The 26,752-nt window shown below is 38.1% G+C and overlaps 1 protein-coding gene across 1 annotated transcript in view; it reads right to left on the reverse strand.

The window, feature by feature from the left end:
• Positions 1 to 14,761: 14,761 nt before the first annotated feature.
• LOC133533264 (outer dynein arm-docking complex subunit 4-like) overlaps positions 14,762 to 26,752 on the reverse strand; it is an 88,365-nt gene continuing 76,374 nt past the window's right edge. Inside the window, exons 12-13 of the mRNA XM_061872220.1 lie at positions 22,512 to 22,663; positions 14,762 to 15,241 (exon numbers count right to left, since the gene is read on the reverse strand). Of these exons, the coding sequence (XP_061728204.1) occupies positions 15,097 to 15,241; positions 22,512 to 22,663 (297 nt within the window). The 3' untranslated portion in view covers positions 14,762 to 15,096. The remainder of the gene's footprint in view (positions 15,242 to 22,511; positions 22,664 to 26,752) is intronic.

A 26,752-nucleotide genomic window follows, 5' to 3' on the forward strand; every position in this document is an offset into this window, starting at 1 on the left:
GTTTTCTATGGAAAGCACCACGCGATCACCGATCAGCCGTCATAGAAAATGACGTGCCGGACGCCTCGGACCGGGTTCGATCGAGCCGGTCTAGCGTGAGTCATCCTTGAAGGTTCTTTTTAAACTTTATATTTAAGAAAATGTAATTTCTACTAATATTTAAATGCGTATCTGCTAAGAGTATTGATTATTGATCTACGAACCTTAGCGTAGCGATGCAGGGCTAGGCGTAGAGTGGTTACCCAGAGAATAGGTTAGTGTCTGTTCGGGAAGAGAAGAGTCGTGGAATTTATTGGGCCATTGGGCCATGGGCTATGGGGGGAATGTTTTAGAATATATGGACATTCCATGATTTTTCTCTTTCTACAGAGACTTAACTCTTTACGGTGATACTTTACACCCAAAAGCGGACTGAGTTTACGATCATAATAAACTGTGTCCATCGGGGGTTTAAATCAAAATTTTATCGCCATCGTTAATTTTAGTATCGTATCGATCTGAACTTTTCGGTACGGTAAACTACGGTTTTATACCTCGCTTCAAATACTAGCAGGCACTATAGAATATGTTATACAAGATGTAGCAAAAATAGTAGGGGATCCGTTTAAGGGTAGAAGGTAGAAGACAAAGGACCATGGGCAATTTTGTATGCTTGCAGCGGTACGCGAACATCTACCCTGCAGCAATTTATTTACTTACTTGGACTCTATTGACTAGGTAATAAGCAATCGACTAAAATATCTCAATACTGCAATGGAATTCCACTTGGTGCCCATAGGACGAAATGAAGAACATAGAAATACCTATTTAACGACCTAATTCTCAACTCTGTTGGTTTTTGAACCATTTTGACTCATAGCCCTTTTATTAACTTTTGTCCAAGTCGGCCAACCCTCCAAACAGAGGCAAAAATTTTTTTGTTACAAATTTTTTTATCTTCTTTTTTTTTACTAGTTAGATCACGATACCTAATATGGCCTTAAATGGATACCTACTATTTTTGTTACCTACACCTTGTACAGTGCAGTCTGCCAACTTTATGTTCGTTGGCCTGTTAGTAGGCCAATTCAAATGTACCACGGAGATCAAAATTGTATTTGAATCGTGTTATTTAGGGCTGCATTGCACCTTGTTGGATGCACAGAGTCTGAAAGTGTTATCATAAATATCAAACTTCTATTTAATCATGACTTTAAAAATAACACTTCCACATTCTGTACTCTAGTTTGTGCTCTAGTGGACTCTTGTGTTCGTGCGTCTCGCCCGTGCCAATAAATGTTCCGTACACACAAGTACGAGTGTTTTTTTTAACTATATCCAATGTCTTGGCCCATAGGGCTGCGTCTTCACTAGGGAATGCAAAATAACCGATAACCGAGTATCGGTTTTGCTCTCGGTTAAACTCGAACTCGAAACCGAAAATCGGTTAAAAACCGAGTAATCTTTAGCTGGCTAAACTGGCTGTGTAATACTTACGCTATGGAATGACCAATTTAGCTAGAACCACTAACTAAATGGCTCGTACGTATACATTGATGACACTAAACCATTAGAGAAAGACATTTAATAGTAGTTTATGTGACTGCTACATAATAAAAGACATTTAAACGTGAGCGTAGGTTTATGAAATGAACAAAAGGATTACTAAACTAAGGCATACTCGGTTTTTTCATTACTCGGTTGCATTCCCTAGTCTTCACCAGTACGAGTGTAATGCACGATAACAAAATAACATTATTCAAATATGATTATATGTCAGTATACGTTCGAATTGTCCTGTTACTTTACGGTCACACTAAAAAGGTTTCTTTCGCTGTAGTGGCTACTGAATTGGTCCCATAAATAGCCTCGACCACTCGACGGTGGTTCTATTTGACATCTGAAGGTGTCACAAGCACGGGGCCACGGATATTTATACTTCGTATCCAAATCCAAGACAACAAATATAATTTACTAGCAGCAGTACACGTTATCGTGCAGTCCAAGTCACACATTTTAGAGATTATAGTATTTAAAAAACAAGTTCGCGCTGTCCCTCTCACTCGCTACGCTGCGTTCCTGCTTCGACATCGCTCCTCCAGTACTCATTACATGTTTTTGTGTTAGTCCGAGTCACACGTATTTTCGCCAAAATAGTGTTCCTCTAAATATGTGTACCTAATTGTGTTTCGATTAATGTTTATTGTGCGCTGAATAAGAAGTATAGAATCAAAACATTATTTGAACTGCCGACCGCCGTACCCTCGAACGAAAAATTGATGTTTATTCAGCTCGGCAAGTCTAGTCTCGTTTGCCATACTTACATGGCAGTTAAACTTTCAATTTGAAATTGTAGGTATATTCGTTTAGCGTAATAAACTTATTACCTAAGAAATCAAGTAAGTAATTTTTACGTTCATACGAAATCACTTACTACAACTACCTTCTTTTTTGAATAAATAAATTACGGAAAAAATAAGTATGGGGCTACAAATAGATTACAATTTGAACTTTAAATAATTGTAATACGTACTATTATAGTATTATTTACTAATATAATATTATTTAGATTTCATTTTATGATTGCATAAAATGCAATGTTCACTCACAATTTTTTTTTTTTTTACGAGATGCTTTCGCGTACAGATTGAAATATACAAACCATATCTGAATAAAGTTAATATATACTAGGTAATCGTTTCACGAAAGCGGCTTTTACCATGTCCGATCTACCCTACCATACAATAAAACAGATAACAATGGTAATCCTTGCCGATTGGTAATAAGTGCCTATGAATGATAACAAAACGCATCTTTATGCAAATGTACATACACAGTACCAACAAGTTTAATGAGCGTCTTATGAGGATACCTATAGGTATAAATATACAGGAGTAATGTCAATCAATACACAATCTATAAGACATTGGAAGACTATTTAGTCTGACTGACAGTTTAAAGTGTTTAATGCCATTAATCGACGTATACAAACGGGACGTGCTATGCGTGCTCCGATACCGTGCGCCCCATGCCCCATATGAGGGCCATAGTGAATCTATCGTATGGATCATGACGGATTAGGTAGTAGGCTTTAATCGGACATCGCGGTATCGTCGAGTCTTGGGTCCAATCGATGTGGTCGCCTCCTAAATTTGATCATCAGTTAGTTACCCGCTTTGTTATTATTAGACAGCTTTGATTAACATAATATAATATAATTTTATAATGAAATATATTATGGAAAGATATACTTGATTTGTGCAATATTGTGGACTCCGTCTAATAATAATTCTCTTTTCCGTGAGTACTTAGAAGCTTAGGTTTACTGTGCAACAAGATATTCATCAAATAGAAAATTGGTATTAACTGTGTTGATTAAAGTTTTAATGTAATTTTATAATGCACATTAATTAATAGTTCAAAATTAAAACACATATTAAATAAACATTTTCTTATAAATGAGATGTCGACATGGTACTATATTTGCCCCACTTTAATAGTGAAGAGGCTATCATTACTCCACAATCATTGTGTCGAGGGCTCCGCTTTCACAGCGTCGAGGTTATATTTGCCCCACTTTAATAGTGAAGAGGCTATCATTACTCCACAACCATTGTGTCGAGGGCTCCGCTTTCACAGCGTCGAAGCTATATTTGCCCCACTTTAATAGTGATGAGGCTATCATTACTCCACAATCATTGTGTCGAGGGCTCCGCTTTAACAGCGTTGAAGCTATATTTGCCCCACTTTAATAGTGATGAGGCTATCATTACTCCACAATCATTGTGTCGAGGGCTCCGCTTTAACAGCGTCGAAGCTATATTTGCCCCACTTTAATAGTGATGAGGCTATCATTACTCCACAACCATTGTGTCGAGGGCTCCGCTTTAACAGCGTCGAAGCTATATTTGCCCCACTTTAATAGTGATGAGGCTATCATTACTCCACAACCATTGTGTCGAGGGCTCCGCTTTAACAGCGTCGAAGCTATATTTGCCCCACTTTAATAGTGAAGAGGCTATCATTTCTCCACAATCATTGTGTTGAGGGCTCCGCTTTAACAGCGTTGAAGCTATATTTGCCCCACTTTAATAGTGATGAGGCTATCATTACTCCACAACCATTGTGTCGAGGGCTCCGCTTTAACAGCGTCGAAGCTATATTTGCCCCACTTTAATAGTGATGAGGCTATCATTACTCCACAACCATTGTGTCGAGTGCTCCGCTTTCACAGCGTCGAAGCTATATTTGTCCCACTTTAATAGTGAAGAGGCTATCATTACTCCACAGTCATTGTGTCGAGGGCTCCGCTTTCACAGCGTTGAAGCCATATTTGCCCCACTTTAATAGTGAAGAGGCTATCATTACTCCACAATATTGTGTCGAGGGCTCCGCTTTCACAGCGTCGAGGCTATATGTACCCCACTTTAATAGTGTGGAGGCTATCATTACTCCACAATCATTGTGTCGAGGGCTCTGCTGTCGTAGTGTTGAGGCTAAGTTTGCCCCACGTCATAGTGAGGATGCTATCATTACTCCACAATAATTGTGTCAAGGGGTCCGCTGTCGCAGCTGTCGCAGTGACGAAGATATATGCCGCACTTTAAGTTATATGTACTATTCAATTCCACAATAATCGTATCGAGGCCTCCATTTCCGCAGCGTCGAGGCTATATGTGCTTCATTTTAAGTGTCGAGGTTATAATGCTTCGGTCATTTGGTTCTTCGGTTGCTTTGCTCCTTTTGGTCGCTTCGCTCTTCGGTCGCTTCGCACTTCGGTCGCTACGCTCTTCGGTCACTTCGCTCTTCGGTCTACAGTCGGTCATTATACATATCTCAAAATGATATCGTCAAAGATATATAACGTTGCTCTACTATAACAGTGTTGATGCCAATGTAATGATTGAAGACTTTAATAGTATTGGAAGTAGCTTCACGCATGTAAATATAAGGGACTAAAGAGCAAAAATATTTAAGGTTGAGCTAAAGTTTACAGGACTTGTAAAAATAATGAAATATAAAGGAGGTTCTTGTTACGCTGAGGTAATTTAATAGGTGTTAATGCGGCCTAAAATACCTTAAACAAAATGTACGCAATGTCATTGCCCTTACAGACAAAGAAATGCTGTATGTAAACAACATATAGGAAAAAATATATCTGTAAACCCTTTAACCCAAATTTATGATTCGTACTCATATCACGCTGTTATATACTCCTAATAACTTCAAACGTCAGCTTTGATATGCTGTCAAGAATATACCATATCAACGAGCCTAATGTAATAAATCCGGTACAATTTACTTACGGATTCTCAGCTCCAAACTTCAGGGGAACATCGCCGCATCAAACAAGAGGTGAACCGCCGTTGATGCACTATCCCGCGACGCGAAATAAGTGCTGTAAATTGTGCAACCATGCAACTAGAGTTATGCTGCCACGTGTTGCAGTCGCTTGCGCTAAGTAGCTAGATTAATAATCGCAATAAAGGGTTGAAATCCTTTAACAATAACATTATTATTGTCTGAAATGTAAATGCTCGGGTTGTCATATTGTCTTGCTGTAAAAGAAAGCTTAAATAGTTTTCATTTTTCGTCGCAATGCACACTGTACAGTTTTATTGTAGGTAACGTTAAAAAATGTTACTCCTTAAAATGAAGTACAAGTTACAAGTCATGCCAGATATTTTGTTCACAAATATATCATAACTCAACACATAATCTACCTAAGTTCCTTGCCACTTGTTAGCGTAGTAGCCATCATCGTTCAGATACGCATAAGCAGATGAGATTAGCTATTTAGTTATAAATAATATCATATTACTATTTCTTGATCTGTGGTAATAACTAAAATTAGTCCATCTATATTTTCAAAGTGATAAGTTTCAAATACTTAATACCTACAGGATACTCTACTAGTAATTGTCCAGACTTAGTTTTAAAGTACTTACATATAGCCTTGATATTTATGGTAGCTTTACAATGAAGAAAATTCTCCTTTATCTACCTCACTCAAAGGCTATTTACCGAGGAAAGTATTGATTGCTGTATTCAAAATTAACTTTAAAGTGTCGTAACATAAAATTAGATTACATTTTAGGGTCAGTAACGCGCATGTAATATACCTCTGCAGTAGCGGGCATTCATAGGCTACGGTGATTGTTTACCATCAGGCAGGCCATTTGCTTGTTTGTCTCCGTTGTAATTACATCCAGAGAATGGTTGGTAAATTCTAAATTATACAAAATGGTTTGTTTATATGGTTACAGACAGAAAATGCCCATCTAAAACTTATTTAGAGCCAACTAAAGCTTGAAAACACATTTACACTTAATGGCGTCCTGGCTTGTAAATGACATAAAAATAGTTGTACCTTGTGAATATTAAGATATATACAACTTTATCAATATACTACAGTGAAATCAAAGAAAGTTTTATACTTTTTTAATATTAACGAAATGAAATACCAAGAGCAATTTCACTCCTTAATTTTATTATGCTATACATACATTTTACATTTATACTATGTGGATACATAAATAATTATTTAAATTGGATATAAATTAATAACTTCTAGGTGGTACGTTGTTCTCTTTAGTCAAAATCAATAATATCAGTATGTTCGTAACATACTGATTTGATATCGATATTTTATTTTATTTTCGCAATCAGGATTTGAATTTAAATACAAAGCTCTGAACATCTGCTAGTAAATTATATTTGTTGTCTTGGATTTGGATACGAAGTATAATTAATAATCAAACGAACTTACCTGTGAAGTTTGATTACAATTATGCGAGTATCCAAATCCAAGACAACAAAGACCCGCCCCCCATCCCCAAAAATGAAAATAAAATAGTCTCTGTTAATAACACAAAAATAACTCTGAAATAATGAGTACTGGAGGAGCGATGTCGAAGCAGGAACGCAGCGTAGCGAGTGAGAGGGACAGCGCGAACTTGTTTTTTAAATACTATAATCTCTAAAATGTGTGACTTGGACTGCACGATAACGTGTACTGCTGCTAGTAAATTATATTTGTTGTCTTGGATTTGGATACTCGCATAATTGTAATCAAACTTCACAGGTAAGTTCGTTTGATTATTAATTATCGCTTACATCTTACGTCACACAAACGACCAATTACGTCGCGCTCCACGTCACACTTGACACGCTTAGAGACATTGCCGTCTGTGATAATGTAGGTAAGCAAAATTATTATTAGAAATACACACATTTTTTTTTCTAAGTTTTTTTTTTTACTTAGGGGGACTGATCAGATGACATACAAACGACAAATTACGTCGTTAATGAAACCCAGCATTTCCCATTCATCTTGCTCAAAAGGTTTTAGGTATGTTTAAGTTTGACTTAACTAAAAAGTCTTCGAAGTGACCACTAAAGTCGTAAAACAACTACAAATAGCAGCCTAGACAGAGACTACATATGACGTCTGTGGGTGTCACGAGCAACTGGGCTACGGCCATTTATCGCTTACGTCACACAAACGACCAATTACGTCGCGCTCCACGTCACACTTGACACACTCTTTTTGATATTTTGTAGGCATAAACATTATCCAGCCTAGTCGGTTGTACACCAGCCTACGAGATCCCGAATTCGAATAAGGCTTTTTATTTGTTCGGCTTCGGCTTCGGGTTTTAAGTTTGCCTTCGGTTTCGGGTTTAAAATTAAAACTTTTTCGTAAATTCTTGTTTACAGCCCTTAATACACTATGGCAGCCTACATTGCAGCGATATTTGACGTCTGAAGGCGTCACGAGCACTGGGCTACGGCTACCTATTTATTGTCTACGTCACACAAACGACCAATTACGTCCCGCTCCACGTCACACTTGACACGCTCAGGGACATTTACCTTGTTGTTACTGCCTCTATTATTGTAATATAACAAAGTTATTTTTAGAAGCTATGATATATCACAAGGCATATAACTTTATATGAGTTAAAGCTTGCGCAATATTTTGATTGCCTTAGAGTTTTTTTTTTGTCTGTCAGTCTTGGACTGCAAATTACTAAAGTGCATTTTTGTACAGTCAGCGGTGGAAGTGCATGCCACTTTATGAACGAATTCCATTCCTAATGCGTCTATGCAGTTTTTTAGCTTGCTGTACACACTAACCTTGGTTTGTGGTGGAGGTACTTGTGTGTGTATCTGAATTGTAATTATATTTGATCTTTGTTATCCTATTTAATTTTTATAATTGATTCTGTACCTGTAATTGGCTCTGTAATTATATTGTATCTTATAGAAATATTTAAAGCTCTTGGTTATTAGCACCGGTAACGGAGAAGATAAAGAGTAGCCTATGCTATCTTATTATTAGCATTAGCGTGGTATGGGCATGTTATAATTAGGGATGAATGCCATATAGGTAAAAGAATATTAGGAATGAATGTTGATGGACGGAGAGTGGGTGGTAGACCCAAAAAACGATGGATAGATTGCGTGAAAGAAGATATGAGAAAGAAAGGCGTGAGTGTTGAGGTGACGAAAGATAGAGAAGAATGGAAGAGAAGAATGTTATGCCGACCTGCCGATGCCGAATGTTACGAAGAAAGGTTTTCCATGTATTTAATAACAATGTGTAAACATTTCTGTCAGTAAAATCGAATCGAACAGAATTGTGCTCTTTTATCTTGACAAGATATTTTTGACTGTTCATTTGGAGCATGTCACAATTACATATATTTAATGAACATTTTCCATTTTAACCTTAAAATAACCTGTCTCGTGTACCTACTTTGAAATAAGTAGATAGCTACTATGCGCTTTTTGGAAAGGCCGCAAGTTCCGCAACAAAGGATTATATATTTATTTAAATACTCTAGACACAAAATTTTCATCAGCTTTGTACCTTTACCAATTTAATTTATTGAAAAACTATCCCATTCAATGCTTTAGTATCTATAAATTGCCCGAATAGCCCCTAAAATTGTCTCCTGGCTCGTAAAATTAGCTCCGTACGGGAGCGGAATTCGGACTTTGAAAATATGTTATTGATTTGATATTAGTGACTTCGAATATAACTCATATCATAATACTGTAAAATCAGCCAATTATATATCCACAACGGTAAACTTCCTAGTAGGTACTCGGTATACTAATTCTCAATAGATGGCACCCTTCTATCACCTCCATTGCTTAAGATGAAGTTGAAACGTGGATAATGGGACAGTGACACCTCGGATGTCTACCTTAGTAAAATTATGGTTTAATTTCTTATTTATAAACGATTTAAAGTTCTTCTGGGTTTTGTCTAGGGTTTTTCCCGTTTGGTAAAATTATTTGCATCGCGTAACAGTCACATCTAAATTAATGGGAAATTTAATTCTCCATACTTAAGGTTGTCTGGAAGAGATCGCTTTTTAGCGATAAGACCGCCTGTTGTTACCTGGTTCTATTTTCTTTTAAAATTCATTTGTAGTTTTACATGTATGTAAAATGTATAAATTGTTGGTGCAATAAAGAATATTTACTTACTTACTTACTTAATTTTAGTTGGCATTTTGGACAAGTTAAAAAAGCGCTGGTGGCCTAGCGGTAAGAGCGTGCGACTTGCAATCCGGAGGTCGCGGGTTCAAACCCCGGCTCGTACCAATGAGTTTTTCGGAACTTAAGTACGAAATATCATTTGATATTTACCAGTCGCTTTTCGGTGAAGGAAAACATCGTGAGGAAACCGGACTAATCCTAACAAGGCCTAGTTTACCCTCTGGGTTGGAAGGTCAGATGGCAGTCGCTTTCGTAAAAATTAGTGCCTACGCCAAATCTTGGGATTAGTTGTCAAGCGGACCCCAGGCTCCCATGAGCCGTGGCAAAATGCCGGGACAACGCGAGGAAGAAGAAGGCATTTTGGACAAGTTATAGTTGCGTGGCTTTACGGTACGAGTGATAGTGTTGCCAAGATCAAATTAACATCAATATGTAATTCGAATCGGCTTCCTTTTATGTCAGCCAGCATCCTTCCTTAATAGCTCTGATGAAATGCCGTTTCCACTGCGAACATTCAAACGTTCGACTCGACGTGCGGCGGTAGCACGGTCGCATTTTAATCGCGTGTCACCATGCCTGTCATGTTCTAACAAGTATGTAAGTGCGAAAGTGACAGGCATAGTGACAAGCGATAAAAATGCAACAATATTGCCACCGCTGGATTATTGAGTGACGCATATATTATTTAAATTCTATCTTAGCAAGAAAACATAAATAGCTAGAACCTTGTTGCTAGTCTTGAAGTTCTTGAACCTGTGTTGTCTGTCTTGTTTGGAACGTGGTGGAAATTGGGACACGTTTTTTAATATTTACGACATATTGTTGAATAATTTTAATATTAGATTTCGTTTGTGTATAAAATCCAAATGATAATATTTTGACGGTATGTTTTGTATCAGTTAAAAGATTGTAGTTTTAATATTTAATAACATTCTGTAAAATATGTATAAGTAAGAAAAATATTTGTTCAAATTCTTTGTCAACTTATATTTATAAGACAGCTTTTATTAATGCATTTATACGTTAGCTACAACTAGATGCAAGAGAGGCTATTAGCGTATCATAACAGTTATAACAATATCAAAAGCTTTAACAAATTGTAAAATATGAATAGTACGAATACGAGTACTACTCCTGCGGCGGCTAATTATCGCCTATCACTTTCGCAGATGTATGTGTGTCTTGTTAGAACGTGACAGGCGATAAAAATGCGACCACAAACTATATCATTCGGATCATACATATTTTATAGTATGCTTAATGCTTAACTCGTTCGTATCTTTTCTGCAGACATCGCAAAATTAAGGGCTTCATAAGTACATTTTTACGCCTCCCTTATAGGAAGGATACATTTTTGAAGTGAAAACTTCTTTAGCGGCGCTGTGCACTTTTTGTGATGGAAAAAAATGTTAAACTCGCGACAGGTCACGTGACCGACAGATTCAACAGATTGAAAATTCGTAAGACGGACACGTGATCCGATCGAAAAACTGTTATAATGTCATTGAAGTCAGTAGACCGCAATAAATGAATATTGTATATTACCACATAAATGATAGTAAGTACTTTTATACTGATAATTAAAACAATTCGTGCAAAATTATTCCCTAACAATTCCAAAATATCAAAAAATGCACAACGTTAATATTCAAGTTTTCACTTCTGCCGGCACTCCTGGAGTGCAACCCGTTGTTTATTTTTTGTACTTGAAATCAAAATAAGAAAAACGGGATATAATATAAGAATGTATCAGAGGCGTTGACTATTATTGTAAATCCACAAATGTAACCTTCTCTAGAACATACCTACATGACCCATTTCTCCAAATTAGTCATGAACCCTTTTAGACAATATCCGTTACACGTATTTCAAATAGTAGAACCGGAGTAAACAAAACAGTCCAACAACTCGTCCTAATGAACGTCACGATAAACAGAACGAATGGAATAAAATAACTTACGGACCACACGTAAACACAGTGGCCATTAATTTGTTGGAAGATTGTTGAATGTCAACGACATCCAATATATGGACATGGACAAGGGTTGTTGACATATGTTGAATTTTATAAATAAATTTAGTTAAATAGATAGAGAATGAGCAATTAAATTGAAAACTTAAAAATATAAGACCTCACAATTCCAAAATTTATGTTTTTTTTTTATATATATTTAAAACAGGAAAAAAATTACGATCCCATTACACATCATATTTCTTTATGCCTCATGGCATTAAGTTCGCCTTTTGTACATTAAGTTTTTCTTTTGTGCAATAATGTTTAAATAAATAAATTATATTCCCTACATTTTATTAAATAAAATACTGTATAGCAACTATATACATAAACGCTTCACCTGCAAAATCACCATTTCCTTCTTTTACAAACATCGTAACGGCTTCTAAGCAATACTGACGTCACGATATTTTGTTAGGAGCGCTTCGTCAGTAAAGTGCGATTGTCAGACTGACTATCATTTGTGACTTTTGTATTGCTTTAAGGCATTGGGTCCCATATAGACATTTGATCCCGGGCTGCCCGCGTAGCTAACGTGCCAATCGTTAGCGCTCCGTAGCGAACGAAACGCAACTGTCACTGCCGCACTAATATGGAAGAGTGATAGAGAGAGATTACTTCGCTACGCTACGGAGCGTTCATCTTGACTACGCGGGCAGCTCTGGTATCAGTCATAAACATATCCGTAAACGCCTAGAGTCAACTCGTGGTAACCGTGATGGCAATATGTACCGTTGCGATCCTGACAATATTAAAGGCAGTTGTCACTGTCACTCTTGCTGTCTGATGTAGTCTCGTTTGTAAATACGTAATAGTTTAATAGTTTGTTTAGTTTGTATATGTTTAGTTTTTGTTTAGTTGTGTATGGTGAGTAAGGTTGCCAGAGCTCAACGAGGGGCGGGAGGGGGTTAGGGTCGGCAACGCGCATTTACCTCCTCTGGAGTTGCAGGCGTACATAAGCTACGGATACTGCTTACCATCAGGCGGGCCGTATGCTTGTTTGCCACCGACGTAGTATTAAAAAAAAAAGATATGTAAGATTAAGTTGGGTAAAATTCGCCAATACTACGTGCGGCAATATTAAATTGAAAATGAAAAATAAATGAATTGAATTGAAATTGAATAGATATCTCTATTGTTGTAGTTCCTAGATACAGTCACCATCAGTAGTAGCGAATAAAACAACGCGTTTTTCTAATTAGCGATAAATCTCGAAAGTTCATGTTCAAAAGTCTTCTACATGATAGTGACATAAATCTAATGTAATTTTTGTTAAGCTGGTAGAGGCCCTTAACTTTAGCTTTTACTGACTATTACCAATTATTTATGATAGCAAATAGCTAAAGATATGCTCAGTTCTTTGCAAGTACTTGTCCCGATTAATCTTGTACTCGTATTAAGTTACTTTCTGCGCTCAAGTTGGACTAATGTTCTGGCCTAGTTACTAACTATGTGACGCATTGCGTGGCATTATGCAAAATATTATGTAGCCTCACGTTATCGGGTAGCTATCAGGTTGCATACATAATCATTTTGCCCCAGCCTATCCACCTGTTTCGTTTCCCCTAGCCAACTAGCGGTATATGCATATTCGCATTCATTATGCAGTGTAAACAAGTTTGAGGCCGGCCATTGATTTTAAGAATTTTGAGCGATTTACGTTGGGTTGATGCCATTCGATCTTAGTTAGTGCTTCTGGACATTTTCCGCAAGTCGACAACCATTTGCGTGATTTCGAGGTAGCGCTACTCTAACCACTATTGTTGTCAGGTTGCTAACTGCCTCCTTTAGTGTGCACGGAGTCCCTAGGTATTTGCTCCTGTATATTTCTATTTTCTGAGGTTCTGTGATTCTTAGGTTGGTTTGGTTTAATCCTTCTTTCGGATCTTTGGTTAACAATATGGCGTAATCTTTCCAGAAGATCATAGTTTTTGGTATTTTGTCAATAGGCGCTTTCAACATTGGCAGTTTTGGTCTTTTAAAAATTAGTAATAAATAAGCAACACGCTATGCTTTAAATGTGTGGCAATAAATACAAAGCTTTTTTCCCAGCGTTGTCCTCGCTTTTTGCCATAGGACCCTGAGGTAGTTGCCGATCAATTAGTTCCAAGAATTGGCATAGTGACCAGTTTCTACCAGAGAGACTGCCATCTGACCTTCTAAACCAGAGGGGAAAACTAAGCCTTAGGATAAGTGCGGATTCGGAAGATATATCCCTTTACTTATATGAAAGAAGTGTAGAAAAATAATAAGGTCAGGAAGGATAGGCGAAACATAGTTCATTTGGCTTGGAGCAATAGTAACCGTGTAAGGAAATTAAATATTTTAAGGTAATGTTATTTTTTATCATTTAATTTAGTTTGTAATATCTTTAAGTATCTCTAACTGATTATTTTCCATAAAGTGTTTCTGTTTCTCCACAATACTTTAAATGAAACTACACACTGTGTGTAAAATTGCCTATCCTTTAATTTGAAACGTTGATTCTGGGCCATAGAAGAATATAAATCTTATACCTTTAAACGAGCAATTCTTGTATATATATATTTCTGTGATCTCGGAAACGGCTCTAACGATTTCGCAGAAATTTGGTATATGGGGGTTTTTGGGGGTATACAATCTATCTAGATTAGTCTTATGTTTGGGAAAACGCGTGTTTTCGAGTTTTCATGCGTTTTTCTTTCGACGCAGAATATGGTCGCTAATTTCGTATTGCCGGCCACTGTCCGTCTGGTCCAGCGGGTTAAGACGCGGACTGCTAAACGAGTGTTACGGGTTCGAATCTCGCCCGGTGATTAACTTTTGTTTTTTTTTTTAATTTATATATAATTTTTGAATTTTTATATAGTATATAGTATATATAATAGTTTTAGACAAGTTTAATTTAGTAAAAAATGTAGTTAAGATTATCACCTATAGACCACCATATTACAATAAATAGCTATAACCGAGCAAAGCTCGGTCGCCCAGGTACTGTATGTAGGTCCATACATTTTGTTTGTCTCCGTTATGCTAGGTTAATTGCTCGTTCCTCGTCAAGCATAGGGATCGGGTATGATTTAGGACACTTCCAACGGCAGTGGCGGTTAATTCCGCATTTAGCGTTCCAATTTCAAATTGTGGTTGCGGTTGCCCTGTTATTGTGAGGTATAACGCCAAAAGGGTATGGAATTGTTACACAGATTATGAAACTAATATGACTTTAATTGAGGTTAGGCGGGGTAAGTGCAACAACGGGGCATGAAAAACACTGTAGAATTAATACTGTACCTTTATTTCAGAGTAAAAAAAAATAGTTTAGTGCTGTCTGTCTGGGTTAACAATGACATTTCTTTCAATAGGTACATAAAATACTCGATTAAATTTACACACCGTACAAATCTTGAAGAAAATTAATTTAAATTAAATTAAATTTTGACTTTTAACACCTCAGTCAAACTAAATTTAAAACTAAATGTTAATTTAACATTTTCGCCAAATCCATAGGAAAGAAAAATATAGTGCACAAAATTAGATTAGACGATTATTGACTTTACTTTTTTTAAACAAAAATTTCGAAGAATAATCATAAAAACAAAAAATAAGAAGCATTAATTGTCGAAATCTTGGAAACCGAGCGGGTGTGAGGTCTTGTAGTATCGCACGGGCTGCGCGCGCGGCAGGATCGAAGCGCGCCGTCCGCCCGTCGGCGCGGGCGCAGCCTCCATGCGCGCTCCGGGCATTATTGAGAAGCGCCTGGAACCATAATAGGAGGGTCACGCTGAAAGTATTTGGATTATGAAAAGCAAGGCAATTAATTCTAATTAATTTTTTACTAAATTGTTTCTGACAGCGGGTATTCTTTAAAGCAGCGGCAACTTGCGCCATCAAAGGTTAGCCACTAACTCGGGGTTAACTAGTTAAACCCGGAGTTAACGGTAAAAATTTAACCCTTTTTTTTGACCCAGGGGGAATCCGTTATGGATCCCACTGGCACGGGAGAAGCCGAGTGGGTATATCCGACTCCCACGGACTAAACCCCCTGGGGTGTTCCACCGCGCGCTTTGTGAATGGGGTTTCGGGAACGCGATTGTAGACTTCCGATACCCCGTCGGCGTTGCCATTACGGGCTCGTTTTTTGTGGCTGCTGCAGCAGCCTACTCCGCTGAAGACGCCTCGGAACACTTGAGGGCCTTCCAGCTCGGAACCTCTTTAGGCGAGTGATGGAACTCCCGGTCCATCACCCGCAGGTTCCCGTTAAGGCGGCATCATTCGGGCTGCGTATGCCCTTTGACGCCAACCTGGCCTCCTACGGCGCTGAGGGAGCGAAATCGCATCGTCCTCGCGCATTCTCTCTGCAGCCTCCTTTTGCGACAGGACGGTGACGCTAAAGGAGGCCACTGCCGCCCATGCTTCCTCACTGCTGAGCATGCGGCGTATTAGCGCCGGCAGTGAGAGGTCTCCTCCTATGGCCGAGGACAGGATAGCGCGAGGCTCCGCCCAAACAGGGCACTCTTCGCGCGTGTGTTGCGCCGTGTCCACGGCTCCTCAATCGCAATGATGGCATGCTGTCGTCGGCTCCCTTCCCAACCTCTCACACAGGTACCAGCCGAAGCAGCCGTGCCCCGTCAGGAGCTGTGTGAGATGGAAGGAGGGTGCGCCATGCTTGCGTTCGACCCATTCTTTCAAAACGGGACGAACAGCGGCCACCAGGTCCCGGCTAGCTCCCGGGATTGCCAGACGCTCTGACTACTGCTGGTAGAGGACGTCTCGCGCCTCTTCACGCCACTGGCGGAAGTAAAGTAAAGTAAAGTTCTTTATTTGCATTAACAAAAGGTCTTAAATATTATAAATTAAAAAGTATCACACATGCTGAATTGCAGCATGCAAAATATACACCTACATGTAAAATATCTTTCAACATGCAACTTGTACACAAGTGTTGTAGTGCAAGTGGCCCTTAGCTAAGTTGACAATAATCTTATAGCAGCGCAAGTTACTAAATTTGACAGTAATAATTATTATAAAAAGATCCCTTTATACACCAAATGACTGATGAAACTTCAGTATGATGATTTTGCTCCGAGTAGAGTAAACAATATAGGTTATTTCGTACATTCTAGTTCATATTTTGCTAGTCATTCTATACAAATATATGATTATAATACTGCAAATACTAAAAAGGCTCTGTTAAAAAAATTAAGTTGACTTACTATTCACCTACGGAATATCTGTCTGCCGTAGAGTTACATTGTTGTTAGTTTTTTTTTATATTACGTCGGTGGCAAACAAGCATACGGCCCGCCTGATGGTAAGCAGTCTCCGTAGCATATGTACGCCTGCAACTCCAGAGGAATTACATGCGCGTTGCCGACTCTAACAACCCTCCCGCCCCTATAATTATAAATTGCAATAGATTATAGATGTAAGCTACAATAATTGCATCCATCTTGACTTAAATATTTGTATACCTAATTGCAAAACATGGTGATACGCTACATAATATAATTATAAGGCCTATTTTGTACCTATGTTTACTATAAACACTTTAATTCATTAATTGAAAAAAAAACCTCTATGAAAAAACCATTGCATGAGACCCATTTCCCTCATCGCTCGCACAAACGACTACTGCTATTTAGACTACCTTAGTAGTGAGACTAGTGAGATGGAAATTACTTTTTTTTTTTATACTACGTCGGTGGCAAACAAGCATACGGCCTGCCTGATGGTAAACAGTCTCCGTAGCCTATGTACACCTGCAACTCCAGAGGAGTTACATGCGCGTTGCCGACCCTAACCCCACCCCCCTTGTTGAGCTCTGGCGACCTTACTCACCGGCAGGAACACAACACTATGAGTAGGGTCAAGTGTTATTTGGCTGCGGTTTTCTGTAAGGTGGAGGTACTTCCCCAGTTGGGCTCTGCTCTAGATCTGGAATGGCATCTGCTGTGCTGTGCCCTACCACAAAAGGCGAGATGACATTCACATTGCCCATACCTCTCTTTTGGACGTAGTTTAAGGACATACCCGGGTCCAAAATACTTCCAATATAAAAAAAAAGTTCTACCGTAAAAACATGGAGGTGATATATTATTGGTCGGTACTGTAGGGCCTGGTTTTGCATGGTTTGGTGTGTATCCACCAAGATGAATGTTTTCTTATACATTATATTAAATAACCTTTTACATTGTAAGTGAGTTATTTATAGAGAAATCTAGCACTGTATTGTAAACTACCATGTTTAAAATGAATATAATATTTTTCCATTTTATTTGTAGCATGTATTTTTCCATATTTACTCGAAATAAATCACCTACGGTGGAATTATTAACGTCAATCAAATAAAGCCAGAAAAATATTTTATCCAAGAATTCCTATGATAGAAATTGCAAAATATTGAGCGTGTAAAGTGGAAACGATTTTATTTGCACAGTAATTAAACATAAAAATAGATGCAGATTTTTTGTCAAAGTGAACTTTGTAGCCACAGTAAATTTACTGCCATTTTTCGACACATTATAAAAACTTTTAGAACGCCTTTTGACCTATACCACTACCATGAGCTGCCAAAGTAAATTCGATTTACTTTACTACAGCAGTAAACTGAATAAACGGGCCATATGTCACGTATTTCTGTTTTTTTACGATCTGATGTGCCTAATAACTTCACTCCCTTTATAAGTATAGTAAAAAATAGAATAAGAATTATATCGTAGAATCGCACGCCTCTAGCGGTTACATAAAGAACTAAAATTGTAAGTAACGGTAAATTAGGCCAAGCGCGCACTACGATTTTTTGTCGTGCGATAATTTTGTCGCAGAAATGCAACGTATATATTGATACAGCAGTAATTTATTTATTAACCAAAATTATACCATCAGATCCACAGCGCAGGTTTCGTCACATTACAAAAAGCTCATCCACCTGAGGTTTCGTCAATTCAGAATGTCTATTTACACATAAGTCATATGCAACCCGCATCGTCAAAACTAATTAAAAATAATAATAAAAAGGGAAAACCTATAAATATATGTTTATATGTCAGTGCGCGCATATAGTAGAAAAAAAACGCAGCGATTTTAAAATTGTGATTTGTCACATTTCCCCGCGCGCACTGCGTTAATAAAATCGCACCCCGGAGCCCGCGGCGCTCAATCAGCATTTCGCTCTCTAAGCGTCAACATGTCAGCATGTCTGCTTCTCCAATGGAGCTACAAGACGAGACGCTAGATGTAGACCATTTAATTATGGAAATAGAAGGAAGACCGCCTTTGTGGGATAAATACTCAAAGTCATACAGCGATCGCATATTGAAGAATTTTTTTTCTTTTTTCTACTCCTCTTAAGAAGCAATAAGGCAAGACAAGTGACTGGTACGAAATCCATGTTGAGAATGAACAAATCATCGGCTTTTTCATCGCAGTGCGTGCAGTGAATTTTCAGCGATATATTACAGCGCGATTCTACAATGGTGTCGTAAAATGAAAATCGTAGTGCGCGCTTAGCCTTACCTATCGAAATCTAGCCACTGAGGGCCTACCACGAACACCGAAGTTTTCACATTGCGGGCATCTTACTTTTTCAGTGTAATTACTGCTTAATAAGAGTAAAAGAGAAGCATGTCCGTATTTTGAAAACTTTGGTGTTCGCAGTAGGCCCCCTGACTTGTTTTGGCTGTTGCTATGATATCGGCACCACAAAATTGACAAATGTCATCGAAAAATACCGGAAAAGTAGTAAGTATAATCAAAGATACATTGATTGGGTAAGATGCGTAAAATCTAAGACAATTTCGTGTTTCGACTTTGACAGGTAAACGAGATGGCGCTGAACAGCTCCATACATTTTGCGGTAACTCTGATTGTCAAAAGTTGACATTTGAAAATTCAGTGACCGCAAAACATATGGCGCAGTACAGTGCCATCTGTTTCGGATGTGGAAACTAAGGGGCACGTTTTTTTTTCTTAAGCGAGGCGTAGACTAGCAAGAACTTGCATGCAATTTACGTTAAATTACCGATTACTACGGTAAACTACATTCAAAAGTTAGATCAGATCCCGCAATGTAATGAAAATTGCATGCAAGTTCCTGCTAATCTAAACCTCGCTTTAGACTTTACCTGTCTATTACAATCAATTCTCTTTGGTATAATATAAAAAGAGAGACCTCTTGAAGCGTTTCATGTTAACTCATTTGACAACGCCATCTCTGATTTTATTTCGAAACTAAGTATGCATGTGTTCGTGAACAGTTACATATCCGTAGCCGTACGGGCTTCCGTCCTATGTAGTATAATTATGGTCTACTTTGGAGGTTTACAAGTATTTTTTTTTAATTGTGATAAAAGATTTTGCAATTCAGTAGGTATAAATCCCGTAACTTTGTACAAAGTTTTATCCCAGTGGAACAAATTCTGCATGCAATAAGCTGAATTTTAAAGTTCCTCGTAAATACTTGATTGTGAAGATATTGGTTTTCTTCAACAATTTTACGGAAAAGGCTTCAAGTAAAACTTCGAAGCCATAACTTTTATAAAGTTACCAAGCGATCATTATGAACAAGAGACGAAGCAAAGGATCTTTTAAATTTATTTTTAAATTTGACTAGAGTTTGTAAAGTATTTTCGACAAATCTAGCGATTATAAACGAATTAGTCGAATTGATTTCACTGCCTTAACTCGCCTCGTCTTTGTTCGGGCATCTTCGGGAGCCGTCGCCAACGCAATGCATGGTGCGGGGCGCGGAGAAGTGGGGCCGGAACCTGTTATTTCTCTCAGCCATCTTGCGACGGACGGTTGTGCCCGTCCACTTACAATTAGCTATATAATTATGTAACTTAATATCTATGTATAACAAAAGTTAAATTATTATACGTGCATGTATTGGACTACGACTGTCATTTAACTCACCTCATCTACGACCCCAAGATCTTCTCGTCCACCCCTACATGCATGGTCATTTGTATTATTAATTAACCTTTTTTTCACATGGTATTCCATTTTATTGTCATTTTGTTTTTATTTTAAATGTATCCTTTATACATTTTTCATCGATTTTTATCAACTTACGGAAATGCCATATGAATTGAAACGAAAGACTCGACCACAACCAATACATAATAGGTAACTGTTTGTGGGATAAATTACTATCTTAAATTATTCAATAACTAAGATCTTAGAAATGTAACAAAGTTAAGTTATACTTAAGAAAAACTAAATATTGTTTTTAAGTACTTGACAAATACAATCATTATACGGGATTTTATTAATAATTTCAATGGGTCATGCGCGATTTGGTTCTACGGGCGTTTAGTTGGCATGTGTCAAAAGTGAACTTAGATCTCAAACTTAAGTCTGAGTTTATTATTAGAAGATTGCAAATTAGTCCGGTTCTTTAGGGAGAACTGATAATTAACTTAAGATAACTATATGTAATATTATCTTACTATTCATAAGTGCTTGTTGCTAGGCCTACATGAATAAAGTATATTTGAACTGAACTGAACTGAACCAACTTTTATACAAACACTACGGTAGACGAAAGTGGAAGAGAGTGCGAAATCGCCTTTTCATACAAAAGTAGTCCTCATTTTCCTCTCTGAATATGAATTATTGAAATTAGTTTGATGTCTATCAACCACATCTATGCCATATCGTTTATTTTATCGAATTTTTAATTATTGTAAAAGTTATGAGCATGTAAAATCTGTATGGAAATTATTTTTCGCTCTTAATTCTTATATTAAAATAATTAAAAAAGTCAAACGAAGGGGCATAGCTATAGTTAATAGACGTCAAATTGTATAAAAATATTTTCCATTATGTCAATATCCAGAGCGAAAAATGGGGACTACGTTTGTACGGAGAAGGGGCCCCCTTTCCTCTTAACTAGTTTTAGTCCAAACAGGGTCCACATCATGTGACAGGGACAACATAATAAATTACTATCAATATTATGATAATGTCTCTGTCACACGATGTTGTATAACATATTATATCAGCCAATGTGAGAGCTCCATAATAGAAAATCACAGTGCAATATCTTTACGTGTCGTTTTTACCAAAGCTTTTTACGGAAAGCGATACAGTAATTATTTCGTTAATAATATATTCATCGTGCAGCCGATAATATGCACGCTGTAGCCGATATTGCCGGTATAAATTACAGCTCAAACAGATTCGATAATTTGCGGTATTTTGCTCGGCTGCCGTGTTTACTTTATTGCTGACTAGCGGAGACAATCAAGTCATTATGTGTATTTTTATCTCTTTTGTTGTACTTATATTTAAAAAAATATGTAGGTCGAAAAGCAGCAGAATATGGTTATTTATAATCTACATATTTATTATAGGTATTATTATTTTTAAAACCCCCACGCTATATGGGTAACGCTCACAATGATTTTTATTGTTTTTCGTTTCCGCGAGTCAGTGAAATATTTTGTAGGATGTACTGTGAAATTGAGTACATGTTGTACGGAATAGGGAACTCTATTTACCAAATTTTATCGAAATCGAAAAGAAGTGAAAGATAAAACGACAACAACATAAAAGCGGCCCTTGAACGCCATTGCTAACGTCCTGCATTAGCAATCTGGTGCATCTAATTTGTTTAAGAAATTACATTCATATTACTTTCAATTGTATTTTTTTTTATTTAATGAATGTTAGTTATAAGATTTATTGTTTCGAAAAGATGTGTAACGCCGAGTTTCTTGCCGGTCCCGTATTTGGATACCCTTCATTTAAGTCCCTCCTAAATTGTTGCAACAATTTAGGAGGGACTTAAATCTTCTCGGGTCAGAGGTGTAGGGTTAGAGCCGGCGTAGCTTTATTTGACGTTCATAAGCGCATTGTAATATGCCTACATGAAAAATAAACTTTCTTTATCTTTATTGCCTATAGGCAACTATAGTGCGCGGTGCGATATTGTGAACCTTTTCGGAATGCAATAAGGTTGATATTGGGCTGTAGCTTAACACGTCAGTTGATGTTTTTGGTGGACAAATGGTAAACTAATTACCTGGCGACAGGAACTGTAGACATCCTTCTAAACAGATGTTCGGCGGCAGATTTCATGTCATCATCCTGCATCAGGCTCACCATGTCTTTCTCTCTTTTCGACAGTGGCTCCTCGGAGAGCAAGATTTCTCCTTCAGTCGAGACATTGGCACACTACAAATAAGATTACTTTTATTACAAGTCGTACAAACAGAAAACTTGAAGGGGATAAAAAATATGGCGCGCCGCGCGAATTTCGCGCGTGGCGTGAAAAATATATTTCTTTTTGGAGTTGGTGGCTGAGCCCAACATCATCGGCGTAACTAAATCCCACAGACTTCGCTGGCTCGGTCACCTACTCAGAATGGGGGAGGATCGCGTAGTCAAGGAAGCGTACTTGGGGCGACCAACCGGCCGTCGACCGATCGGGCGCCCCAGGTACCGCTGGTGTGATGTCGTGGAGGCGGACCTGCCCGTGGAATGAGCTATGCCGAGGTTTTCTCGAAAGACTACAGTATGGTTCTTCAAAAAAGGAGTGTAGTGTCTGTGCGGGACTCAATACATTCCACGACTCTTCTCTTTCCGAACAGACTACAGGTTTTTAAGTCGACAACGCGCATGTAACACGTCTGGAGCTGCAGGTGTCCATAGGCTAAGGTGACTGCTTACCATCAGGTGGGCTATATGCTTTTTTGCCACAGACGTGGTATTAAAGAAAAATGCAAACTATACGCTGTATTTTTAGGTATTTAAATAAAAGTAAACAATATCTACCCGCAAATAGCTCCTTAAGCCAGTTGAGGGTAGATGGAAACATTGCATGATCAAATAATGTAGGTTGAAGTCAGGTCGTTCAGTGAGAGATTCAGGCGGTTTTATATTTGGTTGGTTAAGCAATAAATGTTATAACTACCCAAAAATGTTTTGTTTACTTTTATTAAATACCTAAAGATACAGAGTATAAATACTGTCATTGAGGGATTCAATTAAAAGTAATCAACTCCAGCACAATAAAGGAGTAATCACGGTTCCAGTCTCGGCCTTAATTATTCTCCCAGTGTACTTAGCCTACTTGCTTTAATAAGGTCACTGCGAAGAAATTCAACTACGAAACTACACTTAGGAGCAATTAAAACGAGTACTTTGGAAGGTCCAATTTTCCTTTTATTAAGAAGGGTAAACTTATTTCAGTACTTTATAGAAAATGTAGGACATGATGGGTTATTCCCATCTATTACCACTAAATGATTACTGCTATTGACACTGAAAACCACTTCGTGGTAACTAGATAGTGCCCTAACCCGACACGATAATGTTGAATACTTTTATAGCGCATGTACAAAATTTTATATATCCGCGTCAAAAAAGAACCATATTATTATTTATAGGCCATTATTACACAAATTGACTAAGCTCAATAAGGCTTGGGTTGTTGGTATTTATTTTTTAATTATTTATTTATTTCAAGAGAAAACTTTCGTAGGTATATATACATATTTTTTCGCCCAACTGAGGACAGTTTGTTGGCGGAAAGTGTGCTCTAGAATAAAGCTAACAATGTTGTGTCATACCTACTCATACATTATACAAACTTATTTTAGTAGGTAAGTACTGACCAATACCTGGTCGACGTGGCATTCAAAGGCCCACAAACCACAATAACAAGTACTGAGTTAAATCATTAATTTACAATGCTTACTTGTAGGTATCAAAATTTACACTAATATTTGGTTGTGTAAATATGTTTTGCAGGCAATCTATATCCAAAGGTTCGAGCAAGTTTTTATGGTATAGGATTTAAACGAGAAGACAAATAGCCTGACGATAAGTAATAACCGCCGTCTATGGTCAACATCAGAAGGGTTGGAAGTGCATTGTCGGTGTTAAAGATGGGAGTACGCACTTTTCTAGAAGGAAGAAATAGAAGAAGAGTCTTTCAGTAATGTGGCCGGGCGTCAGGTCTGTTGTAGGACGTGGCATTTTACATCATAGTTGTAACATACTGTGCCAAAGAACTCTGAAAAATCGCCATATGCAAAGGCTCAAGTCATCGACGGGCCATCCAGCAGCGTGGCCCGCAAGTCTGTTATTTTGTAAGACGTGGCATCGATTCAAGAAGAAATTATACTATCGACGTTACATCCTCGAGATTTAATTTTGACTAGGTAGTACACTGTTTAATGTACTAGGCATCCAGCACAATATTTAGATATAAGAAAATAAAATTGTCAATTGATCCTCTCGTTCTCGCCGCTGCGCCCTCTGTTGGCGCGCGTGTCACCTCATTTTCGCTTTTTTGTGCGGGCATCGCAGTACACTCTCGTTCAAGTTTATTCAAATTAAATTATAATTCTTGTGAAAATAAGTGAAAATTACCCCGTAGGTATAAAATAATATCTCGACAATATGGGAAAACGAAGAAGACGTCACTCGGAAGATATTAAGCGCAAAATAAAACGACTAAAACGCAGTTTAGATCGGCGCCATTATTATAGTGACGACGAAGGTGAGTTCAGTGGTTCAAATTAGATTTGTTTAAGGATTGCGCGGGCCCTATGGTTCATGAGCGGCGACGGCGAGTCTCGGCTGTTCGCTGCCTACCGCACATCTTAAAAAATGTAAACATACCAATGCTTCATGGTTCGTATATGAACCAGTTACCTATGTAATAAGGTGCATTTTATAAGGATTGAGATGCACGGCTATTAGAAAGAATGTGTTACATAAATACCTACGTTAATAATACAATACTCGTCCTTATTTAACTGTTTTTAAACCCTACGCTGTTGTGTGCTGCAAATCGTATGTGTGTGAATGTCGTATGTGTAATAAACACATAAATTATAGTTATTTAGAACCGTGATGCGATTACGGTCAATAACTTTAGTCTAGAATTGCGATGCGATTGCAATCAATGACTTTAAACGTCAAGTTTGGCAACAAACTTTTTAATTTTTAGCCCTCACACCTCGACTTGATTATAACAAGTTATTTAGAACCGTGATGCGATTACGGTCAATAACTTTTTGTTGCCTATTATTTTTTGAGTCGTGATGCGATTACGACCTTATTTGTTAAAATACAAAGTTATGTCGAGGTATGCACTTCATATGCACGCACTCATCAACGTCTGATCGATATATGCTCATACTTCCTCGAAGTTTTTTTTTTTTGTTACATGGGAATTCATTATTACAGTTTCCGAATGCAACTCTTCAGCGGAAAATTACTATTCTGACTATGAAGAAGTATCAGAAGCCTCGGCATCGGACTACTCTAATGCAGAGGAAATTAAATCGGTAGTAATACCGGTTGATACTTCGGTCGACGCCCAGGCTACACAAGCACCCATCTCTGGTCCCGTCGCAGGGCCAAGCACTTTAACGCCGGATGCGCCATCCGTGGAGTTGCCAGCTAATATCCTGGAGGCACTGGGTGGATCAAAAGAGAAGGAGGAGGTTTTCGGGCCTAACATCCCAGAGGAAATCGCTAAACGTTGGGGGCGAATAGCAGTTGAGGGCTTAAGCAAAGAAGAAAAGGAGGAGCTTTCAGAGAAATTTCTAATTCCAGAAAACTTTAAATTACTTAAAGCTCCTAAACTGAATGCTGAAATTGCAGCTGTGATGTCTGAGTCATCGAGGCAAAGAGACAAAAGAATGGAAAAGGCCCAAAACCAACTAGGATTGGCTATTGCAGGTTTATCCAAGCTCACAGGTTGCCTCATTTCAGAAAACCTGGAAAAGCTTGCAATCATAAAGCAGATTGCTGATGTTAGCCAATTACTAGCCGATCTTCATTCTGAGAATACCAGTAGCAGAAGGAAAATAATTTTACCAAGTTTGGATAAAAAATTCACAAATATGATGCAAGATGTTAAAAGGGACTCGTATTTATTTGGGGAGAATCTCGGCGAAAAGATTAAAGCCTCGAAGTCAGCAGAGAAGTCAGGACTTCAAATTAAAAGATCTTATACTTCTAATACCCCCTCTTCGTCAAAGAAATATACCTCGCGCCAGGGAAACTGGAGAGGCCCACCCAGGCAGCAGAGTTCGCGAAAGAACAAGCCGGGTGGGTACCGGACACGCGCCCCTCCTCAGCAGCCCCGGCGGACGACCTCAGAGAAGTACCAGCCTTCGTCGTCCAAGAGAGACAGCCGGCAGCCACGCAAACATCAATAGAGGTAAAGCAGCACGCAGGTAGACTCCAGTTTTACATTGATCATTGGCGTGATATAACAGATGATACGATTGTACTGCAATACGT

Source organism: Cydia pomonella, unplaced genomic scaffold (assembly GCF_033807575.1).
Source record: "Cydia pomonella isolate Wapato2018A unplaced genomic scaffold, ilCydPomo1 PGA_scaffold_145, whole genome shotgun sequence".
NCBI lineage: Eukaryota > Metazoa > Arthropoda > Insecta > Lepidoptera > Tortricidae > Cydia > Cydia pomonella.